This window comes from Triticum urartu, chromosome 6A, assembly GCF_056163025.1.
Source record: "Triticum urartu cultivar PI428250 chromosome 6A, HENAU_Tu73, whole genome shotgun sequence".
NCBI lineage: Eukaryota > Viridiplantae > Streptophyta > Magnoliopsida > Poales > Poaceae > Triticum > Triticum urartu.
In genome coordinates this window covers 14,412,480-14,435,489 of record NC_141878.1, presented here as the reverse complement: position 1 = coordinate 14,435,489, position 23,010 = coordinate 14,412,480, and the positions used below count along the sequence as shown (strand labels likewise).

Below are 23,010 nucleotides of genomic sequence, written 5' to 3'. Positions count from 1 at the left end.
ATATTAATCCCGAAGGTAGATGTAGAGGTAGCGTGCCGACCGCGATCACATCGACTTTGGAACCATTTCCCACGCGCATCGTCACCTCGTCCTTTGCCAGTGCCCGCTTATTCCGTAGTCCCTGTTTCGAGTTGCAAATATTAGCAACAGAACCAGTATCAAATACCCAGGTGCTACTACGAGCTCTAGTAAGGTACACATCAATAACATGTATATCACATATACCTTTGTTCACCTTGCCATCCTTCTTATCCGCCAAATACTTGGGGCACTTCCGCTTCCAGTGACCAGTCTGCTTACAGTAGAAGCACTCAGTTTCAGGCTTAGGTCCAGACTTGGGTTTCTTCTCCTGAGCAGCAACTAGCTTGCCATTCTTCTTGAAGTTCCCCTTCTTCTTCCCTTTGCCCTTTTTCTTGAAACTAGTGGTCTTGTTAACCATCAACACTTGATGCTCCTTTTTGATTTCTACCTCCGCAGCTTTCAGCATTGCGAAGAGCTCGGGAATAGTCTTGTTCATCCCTTGCATATTATAGTTCATCACGAAGCTCTTGTAGCTTGGTGGCAGTGATTGGAGAATTCTATCAATGACGCAATCATCCGGAAGATTAACTCCCAAGTGAATCAAGTGATTATTATACCCAGACATTTTGAGTATATGCTCACTAACAGAACTGTTCTCCTCCATCTTGCAGCTATAGAACTTATTGGAGACTTCATATCTCTCAATCCGGGCATTTGCTTGAAATATTAACTTCAACTCCTGGAACATCTCGTATGCTCCATGACGTTCAAAACGTCGTTGAAGTCCCGATTCTAAGCCGTAAAGCATGGCACACTGAACTATCGAGTAGTCATCAGCTTTGCTCTGCCAGACGTTCATAACATCTGGTGTTGCTCCAGCAGCAGGCCTGGCACCCAGCGGTGCTTCCAGGACGTAATTCTTCTGAGCAGCAATGAGGATAATCCTCAAGTTACGGACCCAGTCCGTGTAATTGCTACCATCATCTTTCAACTTTGCTTTCTCAAGGAACGCATTAAAATTCAACGGAACAACAGCACGAGCCATCTATCTACAATCAACATAAACAAGCAACATACTATCAGGTATTAAGTTCATGATAAATTTAAGTTCAATTAATCATATTACTTAAGAACTCCCACTTAGATAGACATCCCTCTAATCTTCTAAGTGATTACGTGATCCAAATCAACTAAACCATAACCGATCATCACGTGAGATGGAGTAGTTTTCAATGGTGAACATCGTTATGTTGATCATATCTACTATATGATTCATGCTCGACCTTTCGGTCTCCGTGTTCCGAGGCCATATCTGCATATGCTAGGCTCGTCAAGTTTAACCTGAGTATTCTGCGTGTGCAAAACTGGCTTGCACCCGTTGTAGATGGACGTAGAGCTTATCACACCCGATCATCACATGGTGTCTGGGCACGACGAACTTTGGCAACGGTGCATACTCAGGGAGAACACTTCTTGATATTTTAGTGAGAGATCATCTTATAATGCTACCGTCAATCAAAGCAAGATAAGATGCATAAAAAGATAAACATCACATGCAATCAATATAAGTGATACGATATGGCCATCATCATCTTGTGCTTGTGATCTCCATCTCCGAAGCACCGTCATGATCACCATCGTCACCGGCGCGACACCTTGATCTCCATCGTAGCATCGTTGTCGTCTCGCCAATCTTATGCTTCCACGACTATCACTACCGTTTAGTAATAAAGTAAAGCATTACATCGCGATTGCATTGCATACAATAAAGCGACAACCATATGGCTCCTGCCAGTTGCCGATAACTCGGTTACAATACATGATCATCTCATACAATAAAATTCAGCATCATGCCTTGACCATATCACATCACAACATGCCCTGCAAAAACAAGTTAGACGTCCTCTACTTTGTTGTTGCAAGTTTTACGTGGCTGCTACGGGCTTAAGTAAGAACCAATCTCACCTACGCATCAAAACCACAACGATAGTTTGTCAAATAGACTCCGTTTTAACCTTCGCAAGGACCGGGCGTAGCCATACTTGGTTCAACTAAAGTTGGAGAGACAGTCGCCCGCAAGCCATCTATGTGCAAAGCACGTCGAGGGAACCGGTCTCGCGTAAGCGTACGCGTAAGGTTGGTCCGGGTCGTCTCGTCCAACAATACCGCCAAACCAAAGTATGACATGCTGGTAGGTAGTATGACTTGTATCGTCCACAACTCACTTGTGTTCTACTCGTGCATATAACATCAACATAAATAACCTAGGCTCGGATGCCACTGTTGGGTTTCGTAGTAATTTCAAAATTTTCCTACGCACACGCAAGATCATGTGATGCATAGCAACGAGGGGGAGAGTGTTGTCTACGTACCCAATGCAGACCAACTGCGGAAGCGATGACACGACGTAGAGGAAGTAGTCGTACGTCTTCACGATCCAACCGATCAAGCACCGAAACTACGGCACCTCCGAGTTCGAGCACACGTTCAGCTCGATGACGATCCCCGGACTCCGATCCAGCAAAGTGTGGGGGAAGAGTTCCGTCAGCACGACGGCGTGGTGACGATCTTGATGAACTACAGCAGCAGGGCTTCGCCTAAACTCCGCTATAGTATTATCGAGGAATATGGTGGCAGGGGGCACCGCACACGGCTAAGGAATAGATCACGTGGATCAACTTGTGTGTTTCTGGGGTGCCTCTGCCTCAGTATATAAAGGATCCAAGGGGGAGGGGGGCGCCGGCCAGGGAGAGGGCGCAGGAGGAGTCCTACTCCTTTCGGGAGTAGGACTCCCCCCCCCAATCCTATTCCAACTAGGATTCCCAAGGGGGAAAGAGGGAGAAGGGTGGCCGGCCACCTCTCCTAGTCCTACTAGGACTAGGGGAGGGGGGAGGTGCGCAGCCCCCTTGGGCTGCCCCTTTCTTCTTTCCACTAAGGCCCATGAAGGCCCATATGGCTCCCGGGGGGTTCCGGTAACCTCCCGGTAACCCGGTAAAATCCCGATTTCACCCGGATCACTTCCGATGTCCAAACATAGGCTTCCAATATATCAATCTTTACGTCTCGACCATTTCGATACTCCTCGTCATGTCCGTGATCACATCCGGGACTCCGAACAACCTTCGATACATCAAAATGCATAAACTCATAATGTAACTGTCATCGTAACCTTAAGCGTGCGGACCCTACGTGTTCGAGAACAATGTAGACATGACCGAGACACGTCTCCGGTCAATAACCAATAGCGGGACCTAGATGCCCATATTGGCTCCTACATATTCTACGAAGATCTTTTATCGGTCAGACCGCATAACAACATACGTTGTTCCCTTTGTCATCGGTATGTTACTTGCCCGAGATTCGATCGTCGGTATCCAATACCTAGTTCAATCTAGTTACTGGCAAGTCTCTTTACTCGTTCCGTAATACATCATCTCACAACTAACATATTAGTTGTAATGCTTGCAAGGCTTATGTGATGTGTATTACCGAGAGGGCCCAGAGATACCTCTCCGACAATCGGAGTGACAAATCCTAATCTCAAAATACGCCAACCCAACATCTACCTTTGGAGACACCTGTAATGCTCCTTTATAATCACCCAGTTATGTTGTGACGTTTGGTAGCACCCAAAGTGTTCCTCTGGTAAACGGGAGTTGCATAATCTCATAGTCATAGGAACATGTATAAGTCATGAAGAAAGCAATAGCAACATACTAAACGATCGGGTGCTAAGCTAATGGAATGGGTCATGTCAATCAGATCATTCAACTAATGATGTGACCTCGTTAATCAAATAACAAATCATTGTTCATGGTCAGGAAACATAACCATCTTTGATTAACGAGCTAGTCAAGTAGAGGCATACTAGTGACACTTTGTTTGTCTATGTATTCACACATGTATTATGTTTCTGGTTAATACAATTCTAGCATGAATAATAAACATTTATCATGATTATAAGGAAATAAATAATAACTTTATTATTGCCTCTAGGGCATATTTCCTTCAGTGTCCCACTTGCACTAGAGTCAATAATCTAGATTACACTGTAATGAATCTAACACCCATGGAGCCTTGGTGCTGATCATGTTTTGCTCGTGGAAGAGGCTTAGTCAACGGGTCTGCAACATTCAGATCCGTATGTATCTTGCAAATCTCTATGTCTCCCACCTGGACTAGATCCCGGATGGAGTTGAAGCGTCTCTTGATGTGTTTGGTCCTTTTGTGAAATCTGGATTCCTTTGCCAAGGCAATTGCACCAGTATTGTCACAAAAGATTTTCATTGGACCCGATGCATTAGGTATAACACCTAGATCGGATATGAACTCCTTCATCCAGACTCCTTCGTTCGCTGCTTCCGAAGCAGCTATGTACTCCGCTTCACATGTAGATCCCGCTACGACGCTTTGTTTAGAACTGCACCAACTGACAGCTCCACCGTTTAATGTAAACACATATCCGGTTTGCGATTTAGAATCGTCCGGATCAGTGTCAAAGCTTGCATCAACGTAACCTTTTACGGTGAGCTCTTTGTCACCTCCATATACGAGAAACATATCCTTAGTCCTTTTCAGGTATTTTAGGATGTTCTTGACCGCTGTCCAGTGATCCATTCCTGGATTACTTTGGTACCTCCCTGCTAAACTTATCGCAAGGCACACATCAGGTCTGGTACACAGCATTGCATACATGATAGATCCTATGGCTGATGCATAGGGAATATCTTTCATATTCTCTCTACCTTCTGCAGTGGTCGGGCATTGTGTCTTACTCAACTTCACACCTTACAACATTTCTGATAAGTATATGTGAATGACATATTGTTGATCGGAAATAATGTAGAATTATTCTGCAAAGCATAAAGGAGTGATTGAAAGGAGTTTTTCAAAGAAAGACCTCGGTGAAGCTGCTTACATATTGAGCATCAAGATCTATAGAGATAGATCAAGACGCTTGATAAGTTTTTCAATGAGTACATACCTTAACAAGATTTTGAAGTAAGTTCAAAATGGAACAGTCAAAGAAAGAGTTCTTGCCTGTGTTACAAGGTGTGAAATTGAGTAAGACTCAAAGCCCAACCACGGCAGAAGATAGAAAGAGAATGGAAGTCATTCCCTATGCCTCAGCCATAGGTTCTATAAAGTATGCCATGCTATGTACCAGATCTATTGTATACCCTGCACTGATTTTGGCAAGGGAGTACAATAGTGATCTAGGAGTAGATCACTGGACAGCGGTCAGAATTATCCTTAGTGGAATAAGGATATGTTTCTCGATTATGGACATGACAAAAAGGTTCGTCGTAAAAGAGTTACGTCGATGCAAGCTTTGACACAGATCTGGATGACTCTAAGTCTCGATCTAGATCTGGACTCTCCCGTGGCTGGATCACTATTCCGTCGACTCCCCTAGGGTTTTGGGAATATTGGGGCATTTATAGAGCAAAGAGGCGGCCCAGGGGCACCCGAGAGGCGGGCACAACCCACCAGGGCGCGCTCGGGCCTCCTGGCGCGCTCTGGTGGGTTGTGCTCTCCTTGGACCACCCCCAGGCGTAGCCAGGGCCCATTATGTTCCTTCCGGTCCAAAAAAATCTGCAGAAAGTTTCGTTGCGTTTGGACTCCGTTTGATATTGATTTCCTGCAATGTAAAAAACATGCAGAAAATGTCAATAGGTTAGTACCAAAAAATGACTATAAAATGATTATAAAACATCCAAGATTGATAATATAACAGCATGGCACAATAAAAAAATATACATACGTTGGAGACGTATCAGCAGGCAAGGTGGCTGCCGAGGTGTCCCCGTCGTCCTCCGCGAGCTCGATCCGCCGTCGCTGGTCCCCCGATCCGCCCGCCGCCGCGCCACTAAGCCGGTTCGAGGACTTTCCCGTCCTCCCTCGGACCCGGCAGCCGACGAGGTCCTACATGAAGGAAATATGCCCTAGAGGCAATAATAAAGTTATTATTTATTTCCTTATTTCATGATAAATGTTTATTATTCATGCTAGAATTGTATTAACCGAAAACATAATACATGTGTGAATACATAGACAAACAGAGTGTCACTAGTATGCCTCTACTTGACTAGCTCGTTAATCAAAGATGGTTATGTTTCCTAACCATGGACAAAGAGTTGTTATTTGATTAACGGGATCACATCATTAGGAGAATGATGTGATTGACTTGACCCATTCTGTTAGCTTAGCACTTGATTGTTTAGTATGTTGCTATTGCTTTCTTCATGACTTATACATGTTCCTATGACTATGAGATTATGCAACTCCCGTTTACCGGAGGAACACTTTGTGTGCTACCAAACGTCACAACGTAACTGGGTGATTATAAAGGAGCTCTACAGGTGTCTCCGAAGGTACATGTTGGGTTGGCGTATTTCGAGATTAGGATTTGTCACTCTGATTGTCGGAGAGGTATCTCTGGGCCCTCTCGGTAATGCACATCACATAAGCCTTGCAATCATTGCAACTAATGAGTTAGTTGCGAGATGATGTATTACGGAACGAGTAAAGAGACTTGCCGGTAACGAGATTGAACTAGGTATTAAGATACCGACGAACGAATCTCGGGCAAGTAACATACTGATGACAAAGGGAACAACGTATGTTGTTATGCGGTCTGACCGATAAAAGATCTTCGTAGAATATGTAGGAGCCAATATGAGCATCCAGGTTCCGCTATTGGTTATTGACCGGAGACGTGTCTCGGCCATGTCTACATTGTTCTCGAACCCGTAGGGTCCGCACGCTTAAGGTTTCGATGACAGTTATATTATAAGTTTATGAGTTTTGATGTACCGAAGGAGTTCGGAGTGCCGGATGAGATTGGGGACATGACAAGGAGTCTCGAAATGGTCAAGACGTAAAGATCAATATATTGGACGACTATATTCGGACATCGGAAAGGTTCCGAGTGATTCGGGTATTTATTGGAGTACCGGAGAGTTACGGGAATTCGCCGGGGAGTATATGGGCCTTATTGGGTCATACGGGAATAGAGGAGAGAGGCCAAAAGGAGGGAGGCGCGCGCCCCCCTTCTGGTCCGAATTGGACAAGGGGTGCAGCCCCCTTTTCCTTCTTCCTCTCCCCCTCTTTCCTTCTCTCCTACTCCAACAAGGAAAGGAGGAATCCTACTCCCGGTGGGAGTAGGACTCCCCCCCTTGGCGCGCCCTCCTCCTAGGCCGGCCGCCACCCCCCCCTTGCTCCTTTATATACAGGGGCAGGGGGGCACCCCATAGACACAACAATTGATCCTTGAGATCTCTTAGCCGTGTGCGGTGCCCCCCTCCACCATAATCCTCGATAATATTGTAGCGGTGCTTAGGCGAAGTCCTGCGACGGTAGAACATCAAGATCGTCACCACGCCGTCGTGCTGACGGAACTCTTCCCTGACACTTTGCTGGATCGGAGTCCGGGGATCGTCATCGAGCTGAACGTGTGCTAGAACTCGAAGGTGCCGTAGTTTCGGTGCTTGATCGGTCGGGCCGTGAAGACGTAAGACTACATCAACCGCGTTGTTATAACGCTTCCGCTTTCGGTCTACGAGGGTACGTGGACAACACTCTCCCCTCTCGTTGCTATGCATCACCATGATCTTGCGTGTGCGTAGGAAATTTTTTGAAATTACTACGTTCCCCAACACTACCTTGGGGTCTGGCAGCGGTGGTGGGGGACGTGGGTCGCTGAGATTACAAATCGGGAGACCCACATCCACCGGTGGCGCGGTAGCTTCCACACGGTCGAGCTCGCTGCCATGGAGTCCGACCGCTGTCAGGTCCGCTACCACGACGCGGCGGCTAGGCTCAATTTCCCCTTTGGCACACGTCTGGTCGACCTTGTTCCGCCGGAGCCAGGGTTGGTGAGCTTGGCTATGGCGTGGGAGGACCGCGAGGCGGGGGAGCGCCTTGAGACCGAGGCCGCCGCTGAGGCCTACATGCAAGAGCTCCGCCGGCAGCATCCGGAGCTCGTGGTAGAGGAGCGGGCGATCTTTGCCGGCGCGGAGGGCGGCCAGGTTATTGCGCTCTCCTCCGATGGCGAGGTCGAAGGCGGCGAGGGCGGTGGCGCGGAGGGCGGCGAGGTTATCGCCCTCTTCTGCACTGACGAGGTCGAAGGCGGCGGCGACGATGGCGCGGAGGGCGTCGAGGTGGGCCTTGAGGACGAGGAGATCGACGTTGACGAGTGGAGGAGTGCCTTCCCCAACGACCCAGACGACGGCACCGGCCCGGACCCTGCTCACGGCACACCGTACATGACGAGGAAGGATTGGCTCTGCCTCTACTTTGACCGAAAGTAGTTTAGCTTAGTTTAAATTTATGTTTTATGTTCGGTTATGCAAAACTATCTATGTTTATGTTTGAATGCATGCTACTTTCGGTTGAACCTGCTTTGAACTTGATCAAATCGAAGCTTACAACGTTAAGTTTAGGGGATCGACTAGAAAAGGCCAAAAATTGCTGGAGTATATATATATCCACTAAAGGTTTTAGTCCTTTAACTTTTAAAGGATCGGCTACAGATGGCCTTATGACTTGTTTATTTCAGTTCTTCACAATGTGATACTCTATACGTGCAACTATTTGCCGTGCAGTTCAATTTCATCAATAACAGTTTCAACAATACCACTATGAATTACGATATTTGGTCGTTCTTAAGGATATTGCAGTTAACATGCCTTTTCATTTTTTAACAATAACTAGTGCACTTTAGACCTGCACAATACCAGTTTGAATGACTATTTGCTTGTTTTTAAATGTTATGCCTGATGCAGTTAACACACCTTTTCACTTCTTGTTTTGCTGGATATATTTGGTTGAGCCTGTTGTGCTTAACATGCCTTTATATGTACTCATGCAGGACAATATTGAGAACAGCATTGTTTTCGATCGAGGTTATTTTCATCGCATTGCTTATATGTACTCACTCTTTAGGATATCGATAGCTGGTACCATATAGCCTGGGGCTGATAAGGGATTAATCGTCGAATCGGACATTTCACTGAATATATCTGTAACCCATTTATCAGTAGGTTAACTAGGGCCATATATAATATATCTGAGGCTACATAGCAACATACATTGTACTGAATGACTAAATATGCAATCTCAGGCTACATAACAATAAGGAAGAGTGTTACCTTAATGTTCTGATGATGTCTAGATATACATGTAATAAAATCTTATATAATGGGATGGAGGGAGTGTAGTACTACATCATTTTTCAATTGTTGTTTAGCTTCTAATATTAACTTGGTACTTTTAGGTACATATATCATTGCCAAAGTTCCACACTTCGATCCATTCTGGGGCAATGAGATATTCATGAACCAGCATCAAGTGAGGAAAATGATAAAGATTGTTATTAAAATGGGTCCAAAGACGTCAATCGAACTATTTGTTTACACTTTACGCAAGACAACAGTGAACTGCAGGATGGTAAGTAAGAACCGTGTAACCTTCGTTTTACTACCCGTAATGAGTTGTGTTAGATGACAATGTCTGAATAGTTTTTCCTTTGCAATGGATCCTGAAGCAGTTTACTCAAGATTACTCAAACTACATGATTGGCGACCGGCCATCACAAGGGGTTGGACTAGAGTCCTGCATGCCTTCTGCATCCAGGAGGGCACAATAGGGCCATTCCGCTTCACCTTGTTCAGCAACCGGAATGTCTATCGCCTCTTTCTTTACCATCTGTAATACTACAAGTATAGAATCCTGGTTCATCATTCTTTATTTGGTGCTTATGTAATTCTTAAACATATGTACCTGTGAATTGAATAATGCATTGGTTGTTTGAACCTGATGGATATGAATAAAGCTAAAGCCTACTTTCAAGTTTAAATTAGGTATAACTTTAAACAGAGGCAATTAAATTAGGGCGAAATTAGGGTGTGCAGGTCATTACGGCGCACACGGTTAATAAAGCACAGCGTGTGCGATATATATCATAATCCGACACGGTACACAGAGAGGAAACATGTGTAACAATGCACACAGTTGCCGTTTGCAAAGCCTGTGTGATGTCAGACACTATCGCATACGATGCGGGAAAACTAAATGTGTGTGATTGTCTACCTATCGTACTCGGTTTATAATCATGAACTGTTTATGATGTGCCAGGCATCGTAAAACTCTCGTGCCTGGAATCTGTCTGGAAAACTCCTGTGCCTGGTATCTGCTTGGATTTAGGTAAAACCATAAAACTCGGACTACGATGGTAATGCGAGCACAAACGAGTAGCAAGGATGAAGCGTTTGGGATATTCAAGATATCAAAACCGGTTAAATAGGGATAACTGTATGCATTAAGGCTCCCTACCCCTGACGGTTTCTGGGTCGTGTGAGAAGGACCCCCAATCACCGTCACTCACTAGGCGATGGTTCCAAATGCCGTCGCAGAAAGGCGTTAAAAACCGTTTGTATAGCACCTACGTGTACTAGTGTACTACTGCTACTGTTACTATTGCAATTGCTACAAAATCATTGCTATCGCTGTTACTGTTACTGTTACTGTTGCTGTTGCTACTATTATCAAGACTATCATACTACTTTGCTACTGATCACTTTGCTACTGATCACTTTGCTACAGATAATAAATCTCCAAGTGTGGTTGAATTGACAACTCAACTGCTAATACTTGCAAATATTCTTTGACTTCCCTTGTGGCAAATCAATAAATTTGGGTTGAATACTCTACCCTCGAAAACTGTTGCGATCCCCTATACTTGTGGGTTATCACCTAACAATATATACTTCTTATATGTCAGTGTCAGTGCCCATTCATGCTTTCTTGGTTGGACACTAGGGGTAAAAATAGAGTTGTTTAATTATCTCAACATCAGTTTGGGTAGGAAATTGATTTGCAACGGTATGTCAAAGTTATTAATACAATTCCCTTTAGCATGTTTCTTCATAACTAGGTGTTACATGGATTTGGGTACCATAGATAGAGTATTAGCCAATTTTAGCATGTGTTGAAATTTTGGGTGTATGGGCATAGTTTCTATATGAATTGATATGCATTTATATTATGATTATTTGTTGGACTAATATCTATGTTTGTTATTTTGTGTAACCTTGTTTGAGAGATGCTACTAGTAAACCTATGAACCGTGGTCCAACTTCCTATGTAAGAGAACACTTTAAATATACTTTAGTAGATGTTTCATTTTTTTATTGTTTATTTCAGAAATTAATAACACATCTCTTAACATTATCTACTAGTAAATTGTTACAACTAGTTGGCTAGTGTAACTCAAACTACAATAGAAATGTTGGATGCACGACAGGATATGTTATATCTTACTTCTGGATTGTTTGATGATGATTATTCCTAGTGTTTATGTATGGATTTATAGAATTGGGCTTCAAGTTAAGGAAATTTTCCACTTGCTACAAATCCCTATATTTGAGAGAGTAACAATTGGCTACCAAAAATAAGAGTTGTAGTCATCAGCATCCTCGTGATGCTTCACATGCATGAGGATAAAAAATGTTAATGCAAACTCATGTGGTCCGTCCCCATAAGAGCCCTTGCATCAGCACCCCACCACTGCTCTATTCTACTTCTCCTCCATCAACCATCTATTGATGGAAAAAGTTCAATGAAACTTGGATATGTTATGCAACTTCATCTTGCATCTCATAATGTGAGATAATTATTGTATGTAATGGTGTTTGTACGTATGTCTTATATATGGTTATTTTATAGTAGAAATATAGGGTTGTATTTATTTTACAAAAAATCTGATTATTATGCATTCTTATTAGCAGAAGTGGATCATAGATGATAGTTGTATAAACAAAGTTTGATGCATTCTTGTAGTACAAGATTCTCGGTGACTGTTTCATCACTAGATACTTGCACAATCTTGTAAATATGGTAATAGAGGTTCATGAAACTCCCATACGGTGACTGTGTTATGGTCACAGAGCCACGGACATTACAACTCATCATTCATCTACTCAAGAAAAAGGTAAATCTAGGTTTTTCACAACAATCTGCCCATAAACTAGACATGAAATTGATTTGTTTGCTAAATCCTTTCTAAAAGCTTGAGGTGAAGTTTGGAGGTGGGTTGAGGTGGAGTGGAGCTCTCCCACACATATATATAGTCATCAAAAGGGCTCACACGAGACGAGTTTTCTTTAGTGAAAAAGAATCGATATACCATATGTCTTGCCAAACAATGGCGACATGCTTAGGAATTGCATAACCTTTGATTCAAAAAATTCATTTGGAGTTAAACAGACAAAAAAAGTTATCCCCTTCTTTCACAGTTTTTGAAATATCATCCCAAGCTCTAAGGCAAAGATGTTTATAGGAACTATTACTATGAACGATGGTCCATCTTTTTTTGGCAATGTTTATAAGTTTGGAGATAAGCTTTTAACGAATAATATGCATGACCTACAGTAAATATACGGGTAGAGCTAAATCCTGATTTTATTAGAGTTAACCTACGTTCATTGTCCAACATGTTCTCTTTGTACCTTATAAATTTATCCACAAGAAAATAATATGCATTAGATCTATCATTTACAGGAAGCATAAAAGGGTGACCAGGACAAATATTTGATAAGTCTATATCCTTTACATGTAAAATATTCTTTATATTAGCTTTAGATGCTCTACCAATGCACTTACTAAGAAAATAGTTGATGTGCTCTAGTCCCTCAAGGAAGATTATAGAAGTGATTATTTATTATGGCTATTGATTAAGCTTCATAGTTAGATGATGAGCCACAAATGGTGATGGCATCTAAAAACATAAGAGAGTGGATAATGGTACAAAAGGGCCTCCCTCAATGTCAATTAAACTATTGGAACTCATGCATCCTCCATAGAATATGACAATTCACTAATTGAATGGATAAAGAGATGTAGGTAAAAAGGATAGCCTTGATGACTACCTTGGGCCCCTCAAAATTTACCAAAATGTTGACCATTTATATTTATAGTAAAGTGGTAGGGGAAGTGCATTCATAATTTAATATGATAAAACGACCATGCATCCATTTAGGTACGAGAGCCCTAACAATGAAGTCCCATTTAATTTTGTCAAAATATTTAGCTAAATGGATTTATTTAACATGAACACATTTTGATTCCAAGAAAAAAGTTGGAAAGCATGTATAAGTTCTTAGGAAATGGTAATACTATTTGGGATTATACGACCTTGAGATAAAGCTTGTTAGGATTCATAAATGTAGTCATGTCAATGGTCTTTGAGTCTTAGCCAATGTTCTATTAACTATCTTATATCTTATATTTACTAATTGGATGCACCATACAAGGCACCACGTTAATCCTTAGAATTAAAGAATTTTGACCGTTGGATTAATATATAATTTATCCGTAGCCATCAGATGAAGTATAAGACATGTTGTCACAAACTACCACGTATGGAAGTCTTGACCCCTTGGGACTCTCTCTATTTCCTAAAAAACAAAAATCTGAGCGGCCATATGTTGTCTTATACTACCACGTATGAAAGTCTTGATCCCTTGGGACACTCTCTATTCCCTAGAAAAAAAATCTGAGTGGCCATATCATTTAGATGAAAGTGTTACATTTGTAGTCCAGCTTCCACAAGTTCAACATTGGTTGAAAGAAAAAAAAACAGCCACGGTTCCATAAAAAAGGATAGCCCACTTCCACAAAAGTTGGGCGCTGAAAAACAAAAAAAAACAGGATCGCATCTAGAAAAGAAAAAAACAAATCACATCTATCACGTTATAATTTTGTGAAACAAAACTAGGAAAGAATCCACGGTTCCCTCAAAAAAGAATAATATCCTTCAATAAAACTCCACCGATGAAAAAAAATTAGATCTAATCTCCTTCCATAGAAAACTCCAGGGATAAAAAAAAAGATATGTTTGACTAACCAATCTTTTTTTTCCCGATTGAAAAGGAAAAAAAACAGCCACACAAGCCTGCCGTACGTGGGTGGAAGTTATACGTAACATATATATGGCCCGGCCAAAAAACAAACATCTACACGTAACGTTGGTGAAAAGAAAGTAGGAAATCATCCTCATATAAATGGTTCCTTACATGAAAAGGGATAGCTTCTTTACATAAAAACAACACCGATGGAAAGAAAAAAGAAACAGATCAAACGTAAGAAAGGAACCACATCTCATCCTCAAAGAAAAAAGGAAAATATCCCCCTCGACTCCTGTACATGGCCACTTAATCATGTATAAAAAGGATTAACATAAATCTTTGGAGGTGTAGATTGTCATATATAATAATTATGTACATGTATTTTTTATCCTAATAAAAAGAGAAAAATAATAGCTATTAAAACATCATTATATACATATAAATCGCTGAATTATCAAAAAAAGAATTTGATTGTATCATGCGCCACAAAGATCTCATATAAACAGTACAGTTTTTCTATAGCCACTACTGTCTCTCTCATATAAACATGATTGTCTATGTGATATGCATATGTATAGTATGGATAGAAAATATTAAAAAAATTCCCATACATGTTAATCATAAGAGAAATTCTTTCATAAAAATTGTTACAGACAAGATCTTATAATCAGAATAATCTATGGTGCTTATAGTATAATGAGAATATACAACTGCATATTTTTTTAAATATGTACATTATTCGCTACGACGTGGCGTATGTTGATAAAAAGTCGTTCATGTATATATCCATTATTCTATATAGAAACAAATTTTTATAATTCTACCATGCTTCCGTGGCAAAAAAAAAAGACGTCTGTCTTTTTTTGACTTAATAAGAAAGTAATATATATGCTGCAATTGGGCACTTTATCTTTATACCTTCTAGAAACTTTTAGATCATAAGTACATGATACATGCAACAACTTCTAGGTCCGTAACCATGTTTTCTACCAACATAACACATATACCCTTATGTAACCTTGATAAGTAGGACATCCATATGTCCACATATCGGCCATAAATCTAACATGGATTACTGTGACATAATTGGATGCAAACAATCTAATCACAAAATAGTCAAAGCAATGTAACTTCATTGCAACCTCTGTGCATGTGTGATAATAATAACCTATATCAACATATGCAAATTATTGTTTGACATTTTGAATCTCTCAAAACATTGTTATATCTAAAATATTAAAATTGCTAGCCCGTGCAGGTGCACGGGTTGATGACTAGTTTTATATAACACAAATATTTGTAACCCCAAGTATTAATTAATAAATGTTCATAAAATAAGTAAGAAAAAGCATGCTACATAGGATGCCAGAGAACCAACTAACACACCATCAACTTTAGAACTGTAGCAAAACCTTGAAAATTCATTAGCCACTGCATTGGCCTCCCTTTTTATTTTCACCATCTTGAAATTCAGTAAAAAAAATTGGATGAATTTGTTTTCCCCTAGCTTGAGGTCAACTAAGGTATATCTATCCCAGGATGGAATAGCTAAAACTATATGCACAGACAAGCAATATCTCTCCAAGATTGGCCTAAAGTCTTGACTCATATGCTTCATTATTGTCATCTTCAGATCGACAAAGTTAACTCTAGCATATGTTCTACTCTTGGTATCCTACTTGGAACCCCATCTACGATCAACTTATTTCTCTACTCGGGTAAACTTTGGCAAGAAAATCTGGGTGCATATAACATTCGCAAAAATTCAAATCACTTTGATGATGCTTAAAAGAATCAAATTATTTAAATTTGCATCACTGGTGCTAACTTTTGCAGATGAAGTTTGTTGGGCACATAATCCTAATGTCCAATGTATGACGAAAAGCGCATACAAAACTTTTTGCAGGTTGCCATGCTCAGCATGCGAGAATCAAGACATTGGATCTCTAATCTAGAGATTACAATCCTTCTCGAGGTTTGACCAAAAAAAGTTTCTACCTAGGGTAAAATCGTTTGCAAACTTCATGATTATCTAAACACATCATAGCATAATGGTGTAGATGTCGATTACTTAATTCTGATTATCATGTTCGTCAAATGTTCTTTTGCTAAGGCGCTTTGCTTTTATTGGGGACTTAGATCCGTTCAATTTGCACGTAACTTTTATCTCTTCTTCAATGAAAGCTTATTTCTAACTCACATCCTGAAGCCTCTCCTGAAGATCTCTTTTTGTTCTATTGGAAATTTGGAAAACTCTCCATTGTATGATCTTAGACCAAAGTTCCTGGTTAATTAAGCAAGCATATGTGCTTCCAATGATCTTCTTTCTACGGTACAAATGAATCAATGACATACCATGATTCTAATTCCAAATCTAACCTCCCTGTTAATCATGTTAATTCTGGTTCTATTTCTTCTCTTTGTCTAGGCCCTCAAGCATTTTTTAATGTTGCATTCAACGCTTCCCAGGCATGGAATGTTGCCACACTTGAAGTTTTTCCATGTATTACTTCTCATATCCCCATTTACATCCAATTTCTCCTTGGATGTTGATTTTTTTTATAGGCGGAGGCTCGAGCGATGCTCCTTAATGCAAATGATCGGAGCTCTCTCGTAGAGAGACGTATCCTTCCTCACACGTTTCAAAACTCCCATGGATGTCACTTCTGGAAACAAACGCCTACCACATAGATCTTTGCTTCCTTATTTCTTCAATCAACGAGACAAGGATTTGATAGTCACTAAATTTTCAAGAACTCCAATGTTGTAGCTCATGCCCTTGCAAGATGTGCTTTTTGGGACTTCCACGGCTCGTTTCTTTTAAGAATCAATGTTTTGAACTTCTCACTCGGTTGTTCTATGCTTGCTCTAGAAATGGTAAATCTCGAATCCTGGAATTCAGTATGTACTTTGCGTTGGATGTTGATGAAGGACTGAAATCCAACTCTGCCTACGCACCACCACGACTCTTGAATCTGTGACCTTCGACTTTAGGGGATAGTCACCTCTTAATCTAGCGGACAAACTAGAAGATCAAATGTAGATATACCCTCTAAGGGATATTCATGCTGCTAATACATAATGCTAGGTCACAAACAATGCGACGTGTGGCACCACACCAGCATGGGAGGGTGTCTCTCAAGTCTTTAATGTCATAAAGAACGGGCGAGGAGGTCAAACCATCAACTGCGCGATATCACTCCGTTGAACTCAAAGACAAGTTGGGAAGTGGTCAATGCGTTCCTATTGTGCCCACCTCGGGATGGTGGCTGGACAAGCCCAAGCGGATAGTGAGATACATGTTATAACAACACGGTGCACTCTACTACAAATACTATCATCCGTGACAAGTCACGTACTCACATATGACACAACTGAGAGCCGAACGGTAGTAATGCTTACTCCCTTCATCCAAATATGTAAGACATGATACATTTTTTGAACTTGCATTTGACCATTGACAAGATGAATAATATATAAGATATATGATATAAAAAAATTATCATTAGAAACTCCTTTTATATATGAATTTGATGGTATGCTTAGTGTAACATGCATGTCATATATTATAGCTCCAACCCATGGTCAAAAGTAAATTCGAAAACGGATTATAGGCCCTATATATTTGGACAGAGGGAGTAACAGTGACCGAGTGATGGGTTAAATGTATCGATAACCATGCATGGTCCAGGAGGTTTATCCTTCCATTTCAATAAAAAACAATGACATGCCCTTCTTGGCACAATCAAGCTCTTTTTGATTTACCACTAGCAAATTGGTTCAACCTTGCATCTTCCATGTCATTGGCAGATTCTTTTAACTATGCGAGGAATGCCCCCATCCATTGTGGATATATTACTACCTCCCTGGAACAGAAATTCAAATGATTTAATTTTAAGCCATTCGCATCACCTCCCAATTCCATGCATGGGATTGGTGAAAGCCAAATGGAGTTGAGGTTTACCCATTTTTTTGTCCGAGGAAAGCTGCATCGGAGGCTGCGTCCGAAGCTGCGTCTGAGGGACCGATAATTAATGCCAGGGCAGCCACTCAAACAGACTATAAATCCTGAGCCCAGCACATACCCCATTAGACCAAGCTGCTGCATGCCATTGAAGCTTCACAAAGCTAGTGACTAAGTGACCCCTGCCCAGCAAACAAGTACTCCTTTAGAAAGATCGGCCATGGGAAGCATCGGAACCACCGACGGCAACGGCATCGGGCACGGCAGTACCGCGGTGGCGCGGCGGCAGCACGCCGAAGGCCCCGCGGCCATGCTCGGCATCGGCACGGCGAACCCCACCGGCGTCGAGGTGCCCCAGAACGTCTTCGCCGAGAACCTCTTCCGCGTCACCAAGAGCGACCACCTCACTGAGCTCCAGCAGAAGCTAACCAGAATCTGTACTACTACTACTACTATGTTTACCACGTTAACTACAGTACAATTTGCATGCATGCATGCATGTTTTTTCCTGCTACTGCTAGTACTAATATTTTTACTAATTTATGATTGCAGGCGAGAAGACGGGCATCGACAAGCGCCACTTCCACCTGACGGAGGAGACGCTGGCGGCGCACCCGGAGCTGTACGACCACGACGCGCCATCGCTGGACAACCGCCTCGCCATGACCGTCGACGCCGTGCCGAAGCTGGCGCAGTGCGCGGCGGCCAAGGCCATCGCCGAGTGGGGCCGCCCGGCGAGCGAGATCACCCACCTCATCTTCAGCACCTACTCCGCCTGGGGCGCCCCGAGCGCCGACCTGCGGCTCGCCACGCTGCTCGGCCTCCGCCCCACGGTCAACCGCACCATCCTCAGCCTCCACGGCTGCTACGGCGGCGGCAGGGCGCTGGGCCTCGCCAGGGAGCTCGCCGAGAACAACCGCGGCGCGCGCGTCCTCGTGGCCTGCGCCGAGATCACGCTCGTCTGCTTCGGCGGGCCCGACGGCGGCAACCTCGTCGGCCACGCCATCTTCGGGGACGGCGCCGGCGCGGTCATCGTCGGCGCCGGGCCCTTCGGCGATGGCGAGCAGAGCCCGATCTTCGAGATGGTCCACGCCACGCAGACCACGGTGCCCAAAACCGAGCACGTGCTCGGCATGCAGGTCTCCGGCAGCGGCGTCGACTTCCACCTCGCCATCCAGGTGCCCACGCTCATCGGGCAGAACGTGGAGCGCTGCCTTCTCGACGCGTTCCGCGGAGGAGACGACGGCGACGACGACGACGGTGCTCATCTCCTGTCTCCACTATCCGGGAACGGGAAGTGGAACGACCTCTTCTGGGTGGTGCACCCAGGTGGCCGTCAGATCCTGGACAACATAGACAAGGTGCTCCAGCTGGAGCCGGAGAAGCTGGGGGCAAGCCGGCACGTGCTCCGCGAGTACGGCAACATGAGCGGCGCCACCATCGTCTTCGTGCTGGACGAGCTGCGCCGGCGCCGGAGCCTGCTGCCGGAGTGGGGCGCCATGCTGGCCTTCGGACCCGGAGTCACAATCGAGACCATGGTGCTCCGCTGTCCACGCTAGGTGCACCGATGGCCTCCAGTCATCCTTCTCAAAGCTCAAGCCTACTTAATTGTACCATTATACGTACGTACGTATTTGTGCGTGCGCGTACGTGTCAAACTAAATGGACACGTACGTCACTCAAATCAAATCAAGGCCGCAAACGGCCACGTCCCACTGAGCTTTCAGTCCATGTCCCATACGACTAGCTATAGCTAGTAATTATATATGTACTACCTGCTGGGTGTAATATGATTCAGAAAAAGAAACTAGCTACTTGGATGTAATAAATTGTAAAGTTCTTTTCCTAATATTTTCTAGCTATATGCGCGTGTTTATGAAGGTGGCGGACAGATAATTCTTGAATCTCAAAAAATGAAGGTATGTTCCAACTCCGGTTAAAGCAATGGCTTGGTGTATTCCACATTAAAACATGACTAGTCAATCTCTAAAAAAAACACGAGGTGGCGACCTACTAGCGCCTCGGGGCTGGCCATGAAGTCACTGCTAATCGTACTGCTGGGTGTGGTATGGTGTTGCGGGGCGCGCATGGTGAAATTATTTTCACAGCATGCCGGCAGCTCTTTGCATGTGATAATGCCCTTGATGCCGAACTGGAGGCATGCAAAGAAGGCCTCGCGCTTGCACTGGAGCGCACGACCTGCCCCATCCAGGTGGAGTTGGACTGCTCGGAAGCAGCGGTGATGCTAAATTAATGCCACTGAATGGAACCGGTCGAGGCACATGACCATTGTGAGTGAACTTCAGGAGAAGTTAAAAGTTGATAGGGAGATCTCAGTTACTCTTATTAGCCGTACCAAAAGTAAAGTTAGTCATAGTCTAGCTGCCTACGGGCGTTGTACTCCTCGGACTGCGGTGTGGTTAGGAGGAGGTACAGACGAAATTGTGAACTTGTGCAAGGATGATGCACCACCTTAAGTAATGAGATTTCCGTAGACGACGGGCTGTCGTCGGCAAGGCAGCGGATGGAGGTTCGTTGACGGGAGCGGTGGTGCAGCCCCGGAAAGTCGTCAAGATCGTCATCGGGTAGTTAGAGTCAAGGAGTCGTGCAGGTTAGCACGGTCAGTTGGTCGTCGTTGTCGTGTCAGCATCATCGTGTGCAAGTGCTCATCTCTCTGAGGAGGCGTTGAAGATGAAGCGTGCCCAGGTCGTCTATGTGTCACGACGGGAGGATCAAGTTCAACTATGTGGGGGCGGTAAACCAGAGAAGGTGAGTGACTTCAAGGCCATGTCTCTACATGGGTGGGGCTGGAGTGGGCGGTGTAGTCCATGGGGGTGGTGTGATCCACAAGAAGCCAACATGTATCTCACTAGGGTGGATTTGTAACACCCCGAGAATCATGCTACAGTATCCCCACCCTAGTGATGCCATGTCATCATAATTAAGTTGCTAATCCTCACTTTGTTTCAAACCAAACTCAAATTCATTCAAGTAAAAAAATTTACATCTTCAAAAATGCAAACAAAATAGTTCATAATTTTACAAATAATTCCTAAGTAATTATGTTGAGGAAAACAACATCACCTAAATTCCCAAAACGCCACTAGGAGTTAAAACATTGACCAAAACAGCCCCATTAATCTATTTTCATTTATATAAAATTTAAATGAAATTATCTTGCCTCAAAACATTTTTATGGCAATGCTCAATATTGCAAAGTATTTATGTGGCACAACTCCATAAGTTACAAAAGACTTCTTTTGGCTAAATATTTTGCAAAACACAAAAGAAATAAATAAATAAAAAGAAAACAAAAGGAAAGAAAGAAGGAACGGAAAGAGTGAGGGAGCCCCATGTGTGGGCAGGGAGGCCCGACCCACCTCACCTCCTCTCCCTCCCCATGCTACAGGAAACAAGGGGAGGCCGTGGCGGCCATCCACGCCTCCCTGGCCAATAATGCCGTTGTGGCGGCTATCCCACGGTGCCCTGCGTGGATAAGGTCATCCCCTCCCCCTGGACAAACCCTAGACCATCTTCCCCCTCCCCTCGTGCTGCTCCCTTCGATCCTGAGCTCGACCTCGCCACTGTCACCATGGACCTCGACGTCCGCGTGCCCACCTTGCTCCCCGCCGGCCAACCCGCTACCCGAGATCTACTGGATTTGACTCTGTCATCCGTAGAAGTGGCTGGTTGCGTGCGGTGTCAGTGTGGTCTCAAGCTCCTTGACACGCCGGATAGCTTGGACGGGTTCATCAACCTCCCCGGCGCCCCGACGAACTCGTTGTTGTCCATGACCACTCTCCCTTGCTCTACAATGTGTCGTCTGTGTGGACATTTGGCGGGCCGCAGATTGAGTCCTTTGGAAGACTAGCTGCTTGTCTAGATCGAAGGCACGCACCCATCATGTCGCCTATCCTGTCGCAGATGTCCCTCATGACTCTTCGTTCCCTGATTTCTCGACCATTGTGTTGGGTTTGGTTTGTCCCGATACTGCAACAACGGTTATAATCGTGTGTGAGATTTCCTAGTCTCTTCTGGTATGTATTGTGATCGGTGATTTGGACTCCAAATCCCACATGGTCCGGGCGACGAAGCATATGTTGTTAGGACATGGACATAGAAAAGGTTACTTTTTTTGCAAAACACGCTTGACAGAACAAACCAAGAATATCACCTCCCTTGATGAGTAGGTATAGATAGATATAGATATATTAATATTCGATACATATTTAGAGGTCGTCTTGCACCCTCTTGTTCCCAACCCAAGCCGTCGCCTAAGGTCTCATCCACACCGCATTGCCACCCTCTCCTCCGTCTAGCAACCTCGTCGGCAGCACGAGGACTGGAGACCCATTTGTTTTCTCCTTAGTTCATCAACGAGATTGTAGCGGTGAAGGCCTATTGGATTAAGGTCTCTCATTGCTCTTCCTTCCTCGACAACGTCTGGTCTGATGTCGGCAAACAACTTGTGGCAGTTTGTGTCGCCGGATATGGTGACTCTCTTCAGATAGTTGCGATTGATGTGTTTATCCAGAATTGTGATTCACTGACTTTTAGAGCGGCTACTTCGACATCTTCCATTTTGTTAGAGGCAATGGTATGATTTCTCCAACTCTCTGGAACGTTGATGCTGGAATGCAAGCATGTACTACGTGTGGTGATGCTTCAACTGATGTTTCTTCGATGGTTTATACAACTCCTATCAAGCGACGAGTGACTATTGCAGTCTTCAAAGCCAAATATGATGAGGTCGGTTGTAGGTGTCCCTTTCCTTTACATTGGTTTAGTGCAATTTTTAAAGGAAGAAGAAGATTGTTATGATGTTCTTTTTGTGTGAAAAAGCATCCGGATCTATTATTAAATTTCATGAGAAGTACAAAGCAGCCTAACATAATAAAAATTGCATCAAGGTCTCTAGTCTAACGAACGACCATTGCCACCGTCAGAACAAGCCACCGACACGTTGCTGTCACTGCTCCCCTACTGGAGCCGATGTGATCTTGTCGATGACAACCCGAAAGTCTTCGTGCACGTGCCTCTAAGGACCAGTTCCCTGGAGTCCCAGTCATGGTCGTTGAACCATTGAATCCATCTAAAGTGTCTATCACCATATCTTGC

The 23,010-nt window shown here is 43.6% G+C and overlaps 1 protein-coding gene across 1 annotated transcript; it reads left to right on the top strand.

Moving 5' to 3' along the window:
- The first annotated feature begins 18,015 nt into the window (after positions 1-18,015).
- On the top strand, positions 18,016-19,754 carry LOC125515742 (bisdemethoxycurcumin synthase-like). The gene is made up of 2 exons (XM_087527701.1): positions 18,016-18,329; positions 18,445-19,754. The coding sequence occupies exons 1-2, from the start codon at positions 18,113-18,115 to the stop codon at positions 19,449-19,451; spliced, it is 1,224 nt and encodes a 407-aa protein (XP_087383827.1). The 5' UTR covers positions 18,016-18,112; the 3' UTR covers positions 19,452-19,754.
- Positions 19,755-23,010: the final 3,256 nt, after the last annotated feature.

Bases quoted from the DNA above. Each gene is read 5' to 3' on its own strand.
- LOC125515742 (XM_087527701.1), top strand. From the start codon at position 18,113: ATGGGAAGCATCGGAACCACCGACGGCAACGGCATCGGGCACGGCAGT. The intron at 18,330-18,444 runs GTACTACTACTA...TTATGATTGCAG, and splicing joins GCAGAAGCTAACCAGAATCT to GCGAGAAGACGGGCATCGAC.